This window comes from Gorilla gorilla, chromosome 6 (assembly GCF_029281585.2).
Source record: "Gorilla gorilla gorilla isolate KB3781 chromosome 6, NHGRI_mGorGor1-v2.1_pri, whole genome shotgun sequence".
NCBI classification, from domain to species: domain Eukaryota; kingdom Metazoa; phylum Chordata; class Mammalia; order Primates; family Hominidae; genus Gorilla; species Gorilla gorilla.
In genome coordinates this window covers 52,383,177-52,399,762 of record NC_073230.2, presented here as the reverse complement: position 1 = coordinate 52,399,762, position 16,586 = coordinate 52,383,177, and the positions used below count along the sequence as shown (strand labels likewise).

The window sequence follows — 16,586 nt, the reverse complement described above, 5'->3', positions numbered from 1 at the left end:
TTATGTCCTATACCATATATGTACCTATTTATATATATATTTATATATTTTTTAAATTTTTATTTTATTTTTTGCGACAGTCTTGTTCTGTCGCCCAGGCTGGAGTGCAGTGGCGTGATCTTGGCTCACTGCAACCTCTGCCTCCCGGGTTCAAGCAGTTCTGCCTCAGCTTCCTGAGTAGCTGGGATTACAGACACCCACCACTACACCCGGCTAATTTTTGTATTTTTATTTTATCTTATTCATTTATTTATATTTGAGATGGAGTCTCACTCTGTCGCCCAGGCTGGAGTGCAGTGGTGCAATCTTGGCTTGCTGCAACCTTCACCTCCTGAGTTCAACAGATTCTCCTGCCTCAGACTCCCGAGTAGCTGGGATTATAGGCGCCCGCCACCATGCCCAGCTAATTTTTGTATTTTTAGTAGAGACAGGGTTTCACCATGTTGACCAGGCTGGTCTTGAACTCCTGACCGCAGGTGACCCGTCTCGCCTCCCAAAGTGCTGGGATTACAGGTGTGAGCTGGCCGGGCACAGGTGATGGGGTCTTGCTCTGTCCCCAAGGCTGGAGTGCAGTGGTGCCATCACAGCTCAAAGCAACCTTGAGCTTCCAGGTTCAAGTGATCCTCCTACCCTACCCTCCCAAGTAGCTGGTACTACAGGTATACCCCACTGTGCCTGGCTATTTTTACTCTTAAAAATACATGTGGGCTGGGCACGGTGGCTCACGCCTGTAATCCTAGCACTTTGGGAAGCCAAGGTGGGTGGATCCCTATAGCCCAGGAGTTCGAGACCAGCCTGGGCAACATGGCGAAATCTTGTCTCTGCAAAAAATACAAAAAATTTAGCTGGTGGCACATGCCTATAGTCCCAGCTACTTGAGAGGCTGAGGTGGAAAGGTCACTTCAGCCTGGGAGGTCAAGGCTGCGGTGAGCCATGATCGTGCCACTGCACTCCAGTCTGGGCAACAGAGCGATCCCATCTGAAAAAACAAACAAACAAACGCAATTTAGGGCCAGGTGGGGTGGCTCACGCCTATAATCCCAGCACTTTGGGAGGCCAAGGCAGGGGGATCGCCTGAGGTCAGCAGTTTGAGACCAGGCTGGCCAACACGGTGAAAACCCCTCTCTACTAGAAGTATAAAAATTAGCCAGGCATGGTAGTGTGTGCCTGTAATCCCAGCTATTCAGGAAGCTATGGCAGGAGAATCGCTTGAACCCGGGAGGAGGTTGCAGTGAGCAGAAGTCGAGCCACTGCACTCCAGCCTGGGGGGCAGAGGGAGACTCTGTCTCAGAAAAAAAAAAAAAAAAAATGCAGTTTAGTTCTCTAGGCTTTTCCATTTAATAGTTTTATATCTTCCTATTTCTAAATCTGGATGACAGTGTAACACTCCAGTAAGGTGAATTGTGAATTGCTGAAATTCTTCAGATGTTTAAAAGAGTTTTCAGTATTCCTCATGTTAGAATTAATGCAGAGAAAAATTATGTCCTTTGAACTAGTTACATGTTGTGGACTTCTGGCCTGAGGCTCTTGGGGATTATGTGACATATTGGGAAGGGACACATTTCTGCTCTGTGGCTGTTACTAGAAATCTAGCCAGCAAATCAGACTACGTTTCTGAGAAGACAGGAAGGCACAGATTAGGGTTGAGCCGGCCTTCAACAGGTGTGGCTGGCAGTAGACACAGTGGAGCACATCTTAACTATTTTGGTAGGTCCTGGGTTTCTCTTGGTAGTTTTTGATAGAAAGGGGAATGGTGTGAGGAAAAAGTGGGCATACATCTCACCTTTCCACTGATAAGGCAGGTGGAATTGGGATAGTCAGTGGATGGGCCAATAGCTGGTGGCTGTGAGAAGAATAAGGATTTCCATAGTGGTGTGTCATATTTACAGATAGGTTGTGACCTAAAAAGTTTTTTAAAAAACAGCAGTTAGGGGAGGGGCTGGGCGCGGTGGCTCACGCCTGTAATCCCAGCACTTTGGGAGGCCGAGGCGGGCGGATCACAAGGTCAGGAGATTGAGACCATCCTGGCTAACAACGGTGAAACTCCGTCTCTACTAAAAATACAAAAAATTAGCCAGGCGTGGTGGCAGGTGCCTGTAGTCCCAGCTACTCGGGAGGCTAAGGCAAGAGATGGCGTGAACTCGGGAGGTGGAGCTTGCAGTGAGCTGAGATCATGCCACTGCACTCCAGCCTGGGCGACAGAGTGAGACGACTCCTAAAAAACAAAAACAAAACAGTAGTTAGGGTACACACACACAAATTCTAGTGATTTTCCCCCCAATACTACCCTTGACTTTTGAAATTCCTGCTTTCTCAGAGTTTATAACATCCTTACCAAACAGCCTTCTCCCTCCTTACCACAAAAAAAGAAAAAAAAAGTTCTGGGGTTGAGGGGACACTCCATTCTTAACATCCTCTATTATCCCAGCCCAATTCCCCAGCTCTCACTGGGACTAGTTGTACCTATCTTCATCATTTGGTCCCAGCATGACTACCTGTTGGTGCATGAGCTGATCTCTCCTAACCTAACAGCCAGATGCTAGTCTCTGGTACTCAGATGCTGGGCTGCATCAGATAGGATGCACAGGGTCCTCCTGGAAGCTTGTTGACATAGATTCCTGTGCAACACTCAGATATAGTCTTAATGTAGATTTGTGTTGGGTGGTATGGTAGGCAGAATAATGGCCTACCACTCTAAAACATATGAATATGTTACCTAACATGACAGAAGAGAATTAAATTGCTAATCAGATGACTGTAAAATAGATTATCCTGGATCATCTGGATGGGCCTAATGTAATCACAAAGGTTGTTTCCTTGGCCTCTTCCAGCTTGGCTCTGGCTCCCTTCCTCCAGCAAGGGTGGGTTGAGCTCTCACATGGCACCACTTTAACCTCTTCTGCTTCCCTCTTCTACACTGAAAGACTTATGGGCCAGGAGCAGTGGCTCGCGCCTGCAATCCCAGCACTTTGGGAGGCCGAGGAAGGCAGATTGCTTGGCCCCAGGAGTTCAAAACCGTCCTGGGCAACGTGATGAAACCCCATCTAGAAAGAAAAGAAGAGAAGGGGAGGGGGGAGGGGAGGAGGAGATACATATATACACATACACACACACACACACGCGTACGTACATACATACATACACGCTAACTGGACGTGGTGGTGCGTGCCTGTAGTCTTAGCTTTCCAGGAGACTGAGGTGGGAGGACCACTTGAGCCTGAGATCGCGCCAGCCTGGGTGACAGTCAGACCATGTCTCAAAAAAAAAAAAAAAGATTTGTGATTAGGATTCTTAGTCCTCACCTGTATTAGTTTCCTATTGCTACTGTAACAAATTACCACAAATTTAGTGGCTTAAAACGACGCAAGTCTGTAGGTCAGAAGTCTGACACGGGTCTTAACTGGTGACCCGAGTCAGATTTGGGACACAAATAACAGAAACCAAGCTGTGCAGGTGACTGACAGGCAGTCCGGTTAGGGAGCCCTACAGCAACCCGCCGGTCCTCTCTCTCAGGCAGTTGCTGCCATGGCTCATTATTCCAACCGGTTCCCCTCAGCCCAGTCTATCTCAGTGGCTCCATTCATAGGGTGATGTGCCCGGCGGGACACTAACCCTAACCAAGCAGAGAGACGGTCATGCCCGTCACGACCTCGGCCCTCGGCCCCGGCCGAGGCTTCTCCTGCAGGTCGCGAGAATCAGGTGCGTCAGCGGCGTCCGGGAACGCCAGAAGAGCCAGTGGAGCGGCTCTGTAGTCCAAAGTACCCCGTCGACCCCAGCACGGCCGCTCCACCGCCTCCTACTAGACCCAGTCCCAGGGACTGCGCAGTCGCAGAGCTCCGTCCGAGTACCGGAAGCCTAGGCGCCAGCACTTCCGGGAAGTGACTTCGTCTCAGAAGCCGATTGGTTGTTGCTTTGCTCCCGTTCGCGTGGGTGGCGTTTTTCCTGCAGCGCGTGCGTGCTGCGCTATTGAGCAGCGCCATGGAGGACTCTGAAGCACTGGGCTTTGAACACATGGGCCTCGATCCCCGGCTCCTTCAGGTACACGCGAGGGCTGGGGAGCCGGCTTACGGGCTCCGCGGGGCGCGCCATCACTCTTCACGCCGGTTAAACCGCACTCCTGGTCTCTCCTAGGCTGTCACCGATCTGGGCTGGTCGCGACCTACGCTGATCCAGGAGAAGGCCATCCCACTGGCCCTAGAAGGGAAGGATCTCCTGGCTCGGGCCCGCACGGGCTCCGGGAAGACGGCCGCTTATGCTATTCCAATGCTGCAGCTGTTGCTCCATAGGAAGGCGGTGGGTAACGAGAGAGCTGAGGGGAGGAAAGAGGCAAGCTCCAAAAGCCTGGGAAGGGCGGTTCCCGTTTGTCTGAGGTTTTCTCTTGGCCCTGTACCCGTGCAGGCCGGCCTGAGAACCTGGTGCTGTTGTGGCAAACACTCTGGGCTGGAGTTCAGGTTACCTGGATCCTTGTCCGGCCCTGCTACCACCAACCTTTGCGTAATCTTCGACAAAGCACTTTCTTTTCTTTCTTACATTAAAAAGGGAGCACATCTCTCTTTTCCACTTACAGAATTATTGTGAGAATTTAGCTTCATAACTAGTATATTTAAAGTAGCTTCATAAACATCAGAGTACGTTATTCTTTTTGAGGGTCAGTGCCTGGGGAAAGAACTCTCCACTCTGCATTCTGAGGCGGGCAGAGTGATAGATGATCAAAGTACTGCTGAGTAGTGTTGCAGCAGATGGGTCAGGTAGGCTGGAAGGGGTAGAGACACGTGGACACAGTGATGTGCACTGCTGGCTAAAGTCTTTAATTCATATTCTTACAGACAGGTCCGGTGGTAGAACAGGCAGTGAGAGGCCTTGTTCTTGTTCCTACCAAGGAGCTGGCACGGCAAGCACAGTCCATGATTCAGCAGCTGGCTACCTACTGTGCTCGGGATGTCCGAGTGGCCAATGTCTCAGCTGCTGAAGACTCAGTCTCTCAGAGGTAGGTAAAAGCAGCAAAGCTGTACCTGAATGAAGCTACACAGTGTTGTGGGGTTGGGTTTGTGTGTGGCAAAAAATAGAGCAAATCCAGGGTGAGATCCCAGCTGCTACATTCTGCCTGATACTGATGTCCACCTGCAGAGCTGTGCTGATGGAGAAGCCAGATGTGGTAGTGGGGACCCCATCTCGCATATTAAGCCACTTGCAGCAAGACAGCCTGAAACTTCGTGACTCCCTGGAGCTTTTGGTGGTGGATGAAGCTGATCTTCTTTTTTCCTTTGGCTTTGAAGAAGAGCTCAAGAGTCTCCTCTGGTAAGGCAGAGGTGGGTGTGATTCCTAGTGGAAACATCTGTGAGTAGGAGTTGGGACGAGAGCGGGGTGGCTGGAAGCCAGTTACTACAATTAGCGGCCCTTGGAGCTGGAATCTGATTGGATTCTTTCATTTCAGTCACTTGCCCCGGATTTACCAGGCTTTTCTCATGTCGGCTACTTTTAACGAGGACGTACAAGCACTCAAGGAGCTGATATTACATAACCCGGTAAGAGGCACCATGGAAGTGTCTGGAGCTGCAGGCATGGGGGCACTCAAAGATCTTGATGCTCCTTCTTAGGGGAGCCTTTGGTGTTTTGGGTGAGACAGTTGTCACTTAGTGTCTCATCCCTGGTCCTGAGGCACTAAAAGCCAGTGGTCTAAAATCACTGTATATTTCCAAGTGTCCACAAGGGATGTCTCCCATTTCAGGCCATGCTTTGCCTAAAATCCTGAGCAAGGACCTCCCCTAAGGGGCAGCTTTGAGCAGCAGAGCCAAAATTCTAAGGCCAAGGTTCTCATCTTAAGTAAATTTTACCTTTCAGAAGGCCTGTTGCTGTAGGCCTTCCCTTCTCAATGTAGTCCTTTATTGATGTGTTTCTCTTTGTTCTGTGCTTGGAAGTATTTTATATATGGTTTATGTGGTATACTCTATATACCACAACAATAAGGGCATTTTGGGATTTTAGGTTACAAAACTGGAGGAGACTTAGGGTGCCAGGAATCCTTAAATGCATCTGTGCCCTGCACTAAAATGTTGATGCTTTGGTTGGTGAGTAAGTGGCCATACATCTCTGTGTTCTTTTCCTTTCTGACCACAGGCCTGTTTTCTCCCCAGGTTACCCTTAAGTTACAGGAGTCCCAGCTGCCTGGGCCAGACCAGTTACAGCAGTTTCAGGTGGTCTGTGAGACTGAGGAAGACAAATTCCTCCTGCTCTATGCCCTGCTCAAGCTGTCATTGATTCGGGGCAAGTCTCTGCTCTTTGTCAACACTCTAGAACGGAGTTACCGGCTACGCCTGTTCTTGGAACAGTTCAGCATCCCCACCTGTGTGCTCAATGGAGAGCTTCCACTGCGCTCCAGGTCTGCCACAGCCAACATCTTGGTTGAAATAAGTTGAAGATAGAGATGGAAAGGGGACCCAGTTAATGTTCTGTTTCTTAAGCACTTAGTAGGGGCCAGGTTCTAGATGTGACTGATACTGACTTCTCCCAACTCCAAAATACCTATCATGGCCGGGCGCCGTGGCTTAAGCCTGCTGTAATCCCAGCACTTTGGGAGGCCGAGGTGGGCGGATCGCCTGAGGTCGGGAGTTCGAGACCAGCCTGGCCAGCATGGTGAAACCCCGTCTCTACTAAAAATACAAAAATTAGCCGGACATGCTGGCAGGCACCTGTAATCCCAGCTACTCAGGAAGCTGAGACAGGAGAATTGCTTGAACCCGGGAGGTGGAGGTTGCAGTGAGCCGAGATCGTGCCATTGCACTCCAGCCTGGGCTACAGGAGTGAAACTCTGTCTCAAAAAAACAAAACCCTATAATTATTTTATTTCCAGCTGAGGAAACTGAGGCACAATGATTAAGTAGGGAAAGAGATTAAGAAGAGGAAAAAGGAAAGGGTGATGGTTACTGTGATACTAGGGATGACAGAGGGGCCTTGAGCTTGCTCTGCCGAGCTGATTCTCTGTCCGCTCTTGGCTGCAGGTGCCACATCATCTCACAGTTCAACCAAGGCTTCTACGACTGTGTCATAGCAACTGATGCTGAAGTCCTGGGGGCCCCAGTCAAGGGCAAGCGTCGGGGCCGAGGGCCCAAAGGGGACAAGTGAGTCCATGCCTCTTTTTCCATCCCTCCCCAGAAATGCCTGTGTTTTTAGCTTTTTGGAAGACTAAAACCAGAGTGCACTGAGCAGGGAGCCAAACCTTCCAGGCCTGGCTGGTAGTGTAGCCCAGAGAGCCCCGCAGGTTCTTGCTCAGCTGCCTGGATATAGAGAAGGGAGTGGATGGTGCACACTGCACATGCACCACAAAGGGCAAAACTGCCGGGGTTGTTGGCATGCAGAGCCCTGCAGGGGAGATGGCCCATCCTGCATTGGTGGTATGGCTGTGACTTGCAGGGAGCATATTTCTGAAGGGAAAAGGAACCCCCCAGCTCTCCAGTCTCTGTCCAGCCGAAGGCTTGACTAGCTCAGAGTTGGTTTTCAGATCACCATGTAGGGCAATGAGTTCTGCTGTTGTCCTAGAACAGAGGTCAGGCCAAGATTTGGCTACATGTCAAAGCTCCAGGCTGCCCCAGGAAACCCTGACTCCTGGAACGGTTCCATTGTTGAAGAGTCCTCTGTATGTCAGGGTCTTATGATCTACAGGCATTGTTTAGAGGAAGTTTTGCTGATTCAGCGTGTGAATACATGCCCAGAGGAGAGGAAGGGTCCGGCTGACATTGAGTTATCTCTGCAGGGCCTCTGATCCGGAGGCAGGTGTGGCCCGGGGCATAGACTTCCACCATGTGTCTGCTGTGCTCAACTTTGATCTTCCCCCAACCCCTGAGGCCTACATCCATCGAGCTGGCAGGTAGTAGTGTGACGGCCCAGGCATCGGCGTGGTAGGCACGCTGAGGGACTCGGGGTGTGCTGGACAGAGCCTGCGGGTTGGAGATGCAAGCTGCACTGTCTTCCCTTGCAGGACAGCACGCGCTAACAACCCAGGCATAGTCTTAACCTTTGTGCTGCCCACGGAGCAGTTCCACTTAGGCAAGATTGAGGAGCTTCTCAGTGGAGGTAAGAGCCTGGCTCCTGTGGTCCTGGGCCAGGGTCAGGCTTCTCCCACAATGCTTTAAAACTCCATGATAATGATGACAAGAGGTCACAACATAGTGTGACAGGCCACTTCCACCATCCATCCTTGTTCTGCCCTGAGTGGCAGGCACTGTCCCCCTTGAGAGATAAACAAATTGAGGTAATTTGTCCAAAGTTGTGTTTACTGTCTGCCTCATGAGCGTTGAGTGACCTGACAGGCTGCTGTGACAGCTCAGGACAGCACCTGACCCCAGGGTGCTGGGTGGTCCTAGACTGCTCTCTGTGGCCATCGTCATGGGGTACCTTGACTCCCAAGGAATACCATGGGGTACTCCTTGGGAGAGGAGAAGAGAGTGGGTGACGGGTTCTTGGGCTTGGGGCCACACAGGCCACCCCCATCCACACATGGGGACAGATGGGTCATCACTGTAAGAGGCCCAGGTACAGCTAAGCTGCATGTTCGGCATCCCAGGAAGGCGGTGGGTCCCCTGCTGCTTTCCCCCAAGGAGGAGGTGCAGGAGGCCTCCAATGAAGACCCTGTCCTAAGGCCTCAGCCTGTGGGACCCTCGCTGCTTTCTTCTCCACAGAGAACAGAGGCCCCATTCTGCTCCCCTACCAGTTCCGGATGGAGGAGATCGAGGGCTTCCGCTATCGCTGCAGGGTGAGCTGCTGTGGTGGGGAGGGGAATGAGAGGGGAGGGGCTGTGGCCCAGGGATTGCACCGTCTTGCTGAGCATCCAGGTGTGAAGGGAGGATTTGGGGCAGCCTCACTGTCTTGACCTTCAGTGTCCACCCCCAGGATGCCATGCGCTCAGTGACTAAGCAGGCCATTCGGGAGGCAAGATTGAAGGAGATCAAGGAAGAGCTTCTGCACTCTGAGAAGCTTAAGGTGAGGGGATGGGAGGTGAGAAGGGGATAGATCTTAGACAGCTGCCCTTTTTGGAGACTGGCTGAGCTCCGAGTGGTGAGAAGCAGAGAACTGGGCAGTTTTCTGGCCTTTGGCACAGAAGGGGAGGAAATGGACCCAGAATCATAGAAGGAAGCCAGTCTGTTCTGCTTGGTGGTAAATTGGCACAACCTTATGGTGGACACTGTCCAGCAGAATTACGAGCTCATGTGTCCTTTCATCCGAAATTCCACTTCTGGAACTTAATCCTGGTCACACTTGTGAATGTGCACAGTCAAGCATGTGCCTGCATTCATCCATCCATGGCATTATCATGGAACCAAAAGATGGAAACAGCCTGGGGCCACCATAGGGGGCTTGCTAGGTAAACTCAGGTGCATCCAGAGCCGAAGGTTACATGGGAAGGAAGGAGGTTGGTTGCGTGTCCATATGGAACAGTCTGTAAGATGATGCCCAGCAAAAAGGGGTACAGGGTACTGCCATGTGTGTCATGGAGAAGGGAAAATGGAAACATCCACTCCCGGGAGGTTCTGAGAAATGCACAGAAGCAGCTGCCTCATGGCTTTTGAAACACATGACTGTGTTATCCTTTGAAAAGCTAGGTCTGTGAAGTCACACAAGAAAGATGCTCACTCTGTGGCTCTCCCTCTTCCCCCGGCAGACATACTTTGAAGACAACCCTAGGGACCTTCAGCTGCTGCGGCATGACCTACCTTTGCACCCCGCAGTGGTGAAGCCCCACCTGGGCCATGTTCCTGACTACCTGGGTGAGTGTGGCCTGACAGGGAAGGAGGCAGCAGGCTGGGGAAGTGGCATTAATTTCTCCGCTGCTGGGTCAGCCCCTGTGCTTTGTGCTGGGGATGCTCAGGCAGAATAGAACCTGGAGACCCTGGCAGCACGCGGGCATGTAAACAGGCACACCCCTGTGTTTCTAAACTTGTTTGCTTGGTCCCACGGGTTAGCTGTTGCTGTCTCCATTTTAGAGATGAGGAAATTGAGGTAGTGCAGGATGGGTGGCAGACCCAGCATTTCAGGCCAGGTCGTCTCCAGAGCTGGGCCAAATGGCCATCCATGGGTCTAAGGGAGTGAACAGGTTTGGGAGAGAGTCACGGGCAGGAGGCAGAGAGAGCCACCTGTGCTGCAAAAGACTCAAGATTAGCAGCTGCTGAAGAGGCATCTGTGGAGTCTCTGGGTAAGAACAGTCAGCAGGGAGACAGACTCTGTAAGGCCTAAACCGACAAGGTAGCAAGAGAAGAGCCAGTGGTGGTGCGAGGGATGCAGGGGTTGGCAGGCATGAGGTCAGGACCCTGGGATTGGTTTCTGTGGTGCAGCCCAGGCTAGAGCTTTATGTGACCATTAAAGCTGGGCACCTCTCCTCATCTTTGGCAGGCTCTGGGTAATGACTTCTTTCAGTGTCTCATAGGAGGTGTTTTTGGTAATGAGTATGTGTGACTTTTATGCCTAAAATGGATTGAAGGAGGAGAGTGGTGGAGAGGAGGCTGTGGGCAGCAAGTGCAGGACCCTTCCCAATGCCACAGGGTCTGCTCAGCCTGGACCTGCAGCCACCCAGTGGGTGTGGTGTTGCTGCTATGGAGGTGACAAAGGGTGGAGATGGAATGTTCCAGGGCAGGAAAAGCCTGGGCACTGGGAAAGGAAGGATCCAGAAGAGATGGGAACATGAAAATGCCAGAGAGAGAGCTGTGGGGGCCAGGTTCCCACGGGACAGTGAGCTGGAGGAGACCCCAGTCCAGGTCCTGGCCTGAGATGTGAGGAGGGGAGTTGGGAGGGTGGGTAGGGAGGGAGAAGGTTAAGGCTAGAACTTTGGCCTCAGGAACCCAGTCTGCTCCTATAGCAGAGTCACTTGCCAAGGTGTGGCCAGGAGGTTTAGAAGGGCCAGGAGAAGGTAGAAAGGTGTCAGGATGTGGGATGTTTGACATTTGAAGGGGAGGGCCCTGGTGTGGTTGGCCTGGGGGAGTCCATGGGGTGGGCGAGGTGAAGATAGAGCCAAGATCAGGTGCAGCTGGGATGCAGGGCCCCCTGTATTTGTAGTAATGGGCCACAGGTGAAGAAACTACCTGTTGACTTTTATTTCAGCTGCATTTTCTTTCTTTAAGGATGTCTGTCTTTTTCTTTCTTGTTACATGTTTATTGCAACAAATCTAAACAGTATAGGAGAGTGATTTAGATAGTGGAAGTCTAAGGTGCTCACATTCTCCTGGCCCTGTGCAGATGTGATAGTGAATAGATGTATGTCATAGGCTGCCAGTTGGGTCAGAATTGGAGAATTTGCTGCAGAATCAGTGGGAGGGCAGGGGTGGGAGCAGTAGCGGTGAGCCCATTGCTCAGGCAAGCATCTCTTCCAGTTCCTCCTGCTCTCCGTGGCCTGGTGCGCCCTCACAAGAAGCGGAAGAAGCTGTCTTCCTCTTGTAGGAAGGCCAAGGTACGGCTCCTGGGGACTGCGGACAGCCCCAGGACGCCTCCCCACCTGCTCTTTTGTCATCACCAGAATGTGTAGGCGCCTTGCCCTAGGGAGGGGAAGAGAGGGCGCCCTAGAACCGGGCCCCAAAAATCTGGTGTGGGATAGGGGTACTTTTGGAGCCGCCTGCAGGCCCTGCTTTTCTTTCCCCAGCTGCCTTTCCCCGTTTCCCTATCTGCAGCACCTTCTGGTCGTGTTGGCCAGTTGCCAGCACGGCTCCCTTTGTGTCTTTCTCAGTTGGGTGGGTGGGTGGGTGGATTGTCTGTCGGCCTGATTCCCCCAACTAACCTGTGACTTTGCCTCCTTAGAGAGCGAAATCCCAGAACCCACTGCGCAGCTTCAAGCACAAAGGAAAGAAATTCAGACCCACAGCCAAGCCCTCCTGAGGTTGTTGGGCCTCTCTGGAGCTGAGCACATTGTGGAGCACAGGCTTACACCCTTCGTGGACAGGCGAGGCTCTGGTGCTTACTGCACAGCCTGAACAGACAATTCTGGGGCCGGTAGTGCTGGGCCCTTTAGCTCCTTGGCACTTCCAAGCTGGCATCTTGCCCCTTGACAACAGAATAAAAATTTTAGCTGCCCCAGTTTGTGCCTCCGGCATATGAAAAGGACTATTTGAATCCCCAAAACATCAGGAGTCGGGAAACTTCGGAAGACAGCTGCGCCTGGCTCTGTGGCTGCATGCAGTGCTTCACTTGGCCAGCAGAGGTCAGCTGTGCCGAGCTGCCCCAGCCATGAGAAGAGAAGCCTGCCCTTGCTGGCAGGTGGCTATGGCCGGCCCAGAGCCTTCTTGCCCAGCTCCTGCAGCCCTGCTGCCTGGGATCAGGCTGGGAGATGGGCCTTCCTGACCTCCAGCCTTCCTCTCGCCGAGCACACGCACATGTAGATTCGGGGGGGAAGCTGCCTGCTCTCCCTTAGAGGAGCCAGGGCAGCTATCTGCTGGTCCCTTTCTGAACAACTGTTGATGTGTGAGCTGTGTCTGTGTGTTATGTGCATAAGCGCTGGTGTAACGTACACATATGTGTACTGTTCCTTATGCCCTGGCCTGAGCTCTCCAGCTGCCTTCTCAGCCTGAAGGCTGGGCTTCTCTGCTGGCTTGGGGTCCTAGATTGCATGTCACCTGCTTACCAGGCGTCACAAGGCCAGGCTAGGGGCATGAGGAGGTTGGGGCAGCGGGAGAGTGGGGAGAAACTAGGAGAGTGCCTGAGTATTTTAGAAAGAACCAAGTTTTTTCTTGGCAAAAGCTTATACAGAGACGAGGGAGTCTGGGCCTTTGGTTATGGTAGGACTGAAGCTAGCAGGACCCGAGATTTGGGGCCTCCATGATCCCTGCTCCTCTTCTGTTAACACCCAAGGATTTCCACAAAGCCAGTGTGTATGATGGGAGCAGGACAGTGGTATTTTCTGGGCAGGTGTGAACTAGAGCTGCTAAGGAGCTGCAGACGATATTCTTGCAGTTTGGTGGTTAGCAGTATTCAGAAGGACAAAGAGTTAATGGAACTGGACATAAAGAGCAACCATTTGAGCATCTGCTGGGAGACATCTGTCAACTGCACAGACCCTATCAGTGGGCATCGCTTCCACCTCTTGGAAGACGAGACACGGCAGAGAGTGCCTGCAGTGCTGAGGCCTGGTCCTTGCCCTAGGTTGGCCTTCCCACCTGGCTTCATGGAGTGCTGAGGCTGGTCCTGGGGACAGTGAGTGCTCTGGATGTTTTAGCCAAGCTGTGTTCTAAAGTGATGCACAGTCTGTCTCCACTATGTTTATCTCTCTGACCCTGTCACTTCCAAGCACACCCTACGAAGAGCTTGTATCCCAGAGCCACCCTGATGGAGAGGAGATTGGTTTCCCCAGTGATTTCCTTCTTTGGGGGGTGGGGTAGAGGAACATGGAGCCAGCCTTATGCTGTATTCCTGCCTGGGGACAGCAGGGTCTGGGCCCGGAGCAGAGGAGCTTGGGTAAAGATATGGTGGCTGTTTGTTCAAAGTGTACATTCCTTCTTCCTAACGGCATCCCTGGGGGAAGGTATTTCTGTTTTAGGTGGGGAAGATGAGGCTCAGAAGTTGCCTGGTGAATGAGGTTCTTTGCAAGATGGGTTCTGGCCTGTCCACCCTGGTGGAGTAGCTGGTATCACGGGGGCTTTTGCTGTGGGGTTAGGCACCATGTGGGCGCTCTGGGGCCAGGGCATTGGAAAGAATGGGAGGATTGCTTGAGCCCAGAAGTTCGAGGCTGTATGATCACGCAACTGCACTCCATCCTGGGCAACATACTGAGACCCTCTCTCTCTCTTTTTTTTTTTGAGACAGAGTCTCACTTTGTTGCCCAGGCTGGAGTGTGGTGGTGCAATCTCAGCTCACTGCAACCTCTGCCTCCTGGGTTCAAGCAATTCTCCCTGCCTCAAACTCCTGAGTAGCTGGGATTACAGGCGGCCGCCACCACAGCTGGCTAAGTTTTTTATATTTTTAGTAGAGACAGAGTTTCACCATGTTGGTCAGGCTGGTCTTGAACTTCTGACCTCAGGTGATCCACCCACCTCGGCCTCCCAAAGTGCTGGGATTACAGGCGTGAGCCACCATGCCTGGCCGTGAGACTCTATCTTTAAAAAATAAAGAACAGGAAGGTCCATCTTCATGTCCTGAGATTACAGAGAGAAAGTAAGTATAAAGGGCTCGTTCAACACCCCACCTGGGAGGCAGGTACCATGTGCCCATTTATGTGTGAACAAACAGGCACTCAGGGTGGGCCTCTTGGACTTAGTCTGGCCAAAGCCTGTGCCCTTTGCACAAATGTGCAAATCAGGACTGGGGCAGGCCTTGGATGAGGGTATGTGTGCTATGGGCAAATGAACCTAGGGCTGTCCAGGGCCAAACAGCACAGAGGGCGTGTGGGCCTGGAAGGGAGGAAGGGGGTGTGGCACGTGCTGCGTGGAAGCCTAAGGCTTCACTAAACAGCAGAGAAGCTTGGATGGTTTTCAGGCTGGTGACGCCCTGGGCTGAAGCAGGAAGGTCAGGAGAATGCAGTGGCCTCTCCACTCTGGGCTGGCACAGTTTTGCCCACATGTATACCTGAATGGGTGCCTGGCTGTGTGCACTGTGCTACGGTCTGGAATCAGATGGACAAGGCACAGTCTATGAGGCAAGGAGCAGAGATGGTCAGCCAATGCAGACTGCTCAATAGTCATGTTGGGAGTTCAGGGTACTGAAGGGCTATAAGGGGCCCTCACCCAGTTGGAGAGAATGCTGGCTTCCTTGAGAAAGTGAGGTTTATGCTGAGATGGGAAGGGTGGGAAGGAACAGCAATCCTAGTAGGGGAGACAGCATGTGCAAATTCCCTGGGGTGGGAGGGATCCCTGCACATTTGAGGGTGAAAAGACCAGAGGGTTGTTACCAAAATATGCAATGGGGGCTGAAAATTTGATTTTTTAAAAAAAATGTAATAGTCACATATTAAAAATTCAAAGGATACAGAAGATGGAGGGTTTTTGAAAGTGAGGGCATTCTTTTTCTTTTTTCTTTTCTTTTTTTTTTTTTTTTGACATGGAGTCTTGTTCTGTCACCCAGGCTAGAGTGCAGTGGCGCCATCTCGGCTCAGTACAACCTCCGCCTCCTGGGTTCAAGCGATTCTCCCGCCTCAGCCTCCTGAGTAGCTGGGATTACAGGCACCCACCATCATACCTGGCTAATTTTTGTATCTTTGTAGAGATGGGATTTCACCATGTTGGCCAGGATGAACTCCTGACCTCGGGTAATCCACCCGCCTCGGCCTCCCAAAGTTCTGGGATTACAGGCGTGAGCCACCACACCCGGCCAACAACATTCTTATGATATAGCTGGTGATAGCAGATGGGAGGACAGTGGTGTGCCCAGAAACCTCTGGACCTAGAGCACAAAAGGCTCAGGGTGCATTCCCAGCCCAGCGGATTCTCTGCCTGCATCTGCTAAGGATGAATGACTCAGCTTTGGGGGAATTAGTTGTGAGACTTTGGACTTCAGGGGCGGGGCCTCAAGAGGCAATGGTGGTAAAGTTGAATTTGAGCAGGGAAGGTGCCCCTGTCAGCTGTCATCCTTTTCCCCAGGAACATCATTATGTAAGACTCCAGCCTTGTGGAACAGGCTGTGAGTTGCTGCTCTTCCATTCCTCACAGCCATGTTTACAAGGGTAAGGAAGGGAAGGAGTGGTTCATCATTGCAGAGGGGAAGGTGCCTTGGCCAAGCAGACCTGCTCTGTGCCAGGCATGACACTGGGCAAATGCACAGTATTTAGTTTATTTATCCTGAAATGCTTTCAGAACTCAATGCATCCAGTGTCTTGTTATCCCTCCAGCCTATCCGCAAACCTGCTGAGATGCAGTAGGTTTGGCGTAGAATGCACTGAGGGTATCTGTGGCACCAGTGGGCTAAAGAACAAGGCACATCAAGGGGGTCTTCCGACAAACACCCCAAGGGCTGCCTCCACCACGCAGCATCCTGCTGTGGCTCGCCTCAATGTCCCAGGTGCTCTGTGGGTACAGTGGCCAGGTCAGACCATGATGGCCACTTTCTGACTTTATGGTCTCATACAGGGAAGGCATGTCACTTTTCTTGGCCTTCTCTAGGTTCTCACCTGTAAGTGGGGGTAAAATGTCCCCTCCAAGGGTTCCTGTAGGGGCCGAAGTGGCTCAGGCACCTGGCACGCCTGTTGCAGCCCAGCTCTGTGCTAGCACCTCCCAGTGCCTGTTGAATCCACCATTGCCTTCTGGGATGTGTCTCCATACTTCCATGAGAATACGTCTAGGGCACAGCTTGGGGTTCTGCATTTGAGTTCTCACCTCCGTCCCAGGTGAGCCCAAAGGTGCTGGTCTCTAGTCCACATTTGAGAGGCAAGGCTTTAATATCCACCACACACATTTATTTTGCAGATTGGCAAAAGCTTAGATTGACTAGCCAGCCCAATGTCACTTGGCTAAGTGGTAGAGGGGAGGTGCTGTGTTTGTCAGACTCTAGTCTGGAATTGGAGGTGGGATACCTAGGTTCAAGTCCTGGATATGAAACTTCCCTGTCACATCCCTTCTCTGAGCCCAACACTGAATCCGAAAGTCATGGTGACGTGGGAGGCCAGGTAAGGTAGGAGATGTCTA

The 16,586-nt window shown here is 52.0% G+C and overlaps 1 protein-coding gene across 2 annotated transcripts; it reads left to right on the top strand.

Moving 5' to 3' along the window:
• The first annotated feature begins 82 nt into the window (after window positions 1-82).
• Window positions 83-12,054, top strand: DDX56 (DEAD-box helicase 56). Of its 2 annotated transcripts, XM_004045382.5 has the most exons (14): window positions 94-4,038; window positions 4,132-4,293; window positions 4,827-4,987; window positions 5,128-5,298; window positions 5,435-5,525; window positions 6,135-6,379; window positions 6,999-7,118; window positions 7,751-7,864; window positions 7,976-8,070; window positions 8,676-8,749; window positions 8,887-8,976; window positions 9,656-9,761; window positions 11,358-11,434; window positions 11,779-12,054. In XM_004045382.5, the coding sequence occupies exons 1-14, from the start codon at window positions 3,979-3,981 to the stop codon at window positions 11,854-11,856; spliced, it is 1,644 nt and encodes a 547-aa protein (XP_004045430.1). In that variant the 5' UTR covers window positions 94-3,978; the 3' UTR covers window positions 11,857-12,054. The 2 variants fall into 2 exon arrangements, 1 of the variants encoding a protein (XP_004045430.1); XR_008667521.2 differs by lacking the exons at window positions 11,358-11,434; window positions 11,779-12,054 and having other exon boundaries at window positions 83-4,038; window positions 8,874-8,976.
• The last annotated feature ends 4,532 nt before the right edge of the window (window positions 12,055-16,586 follow it).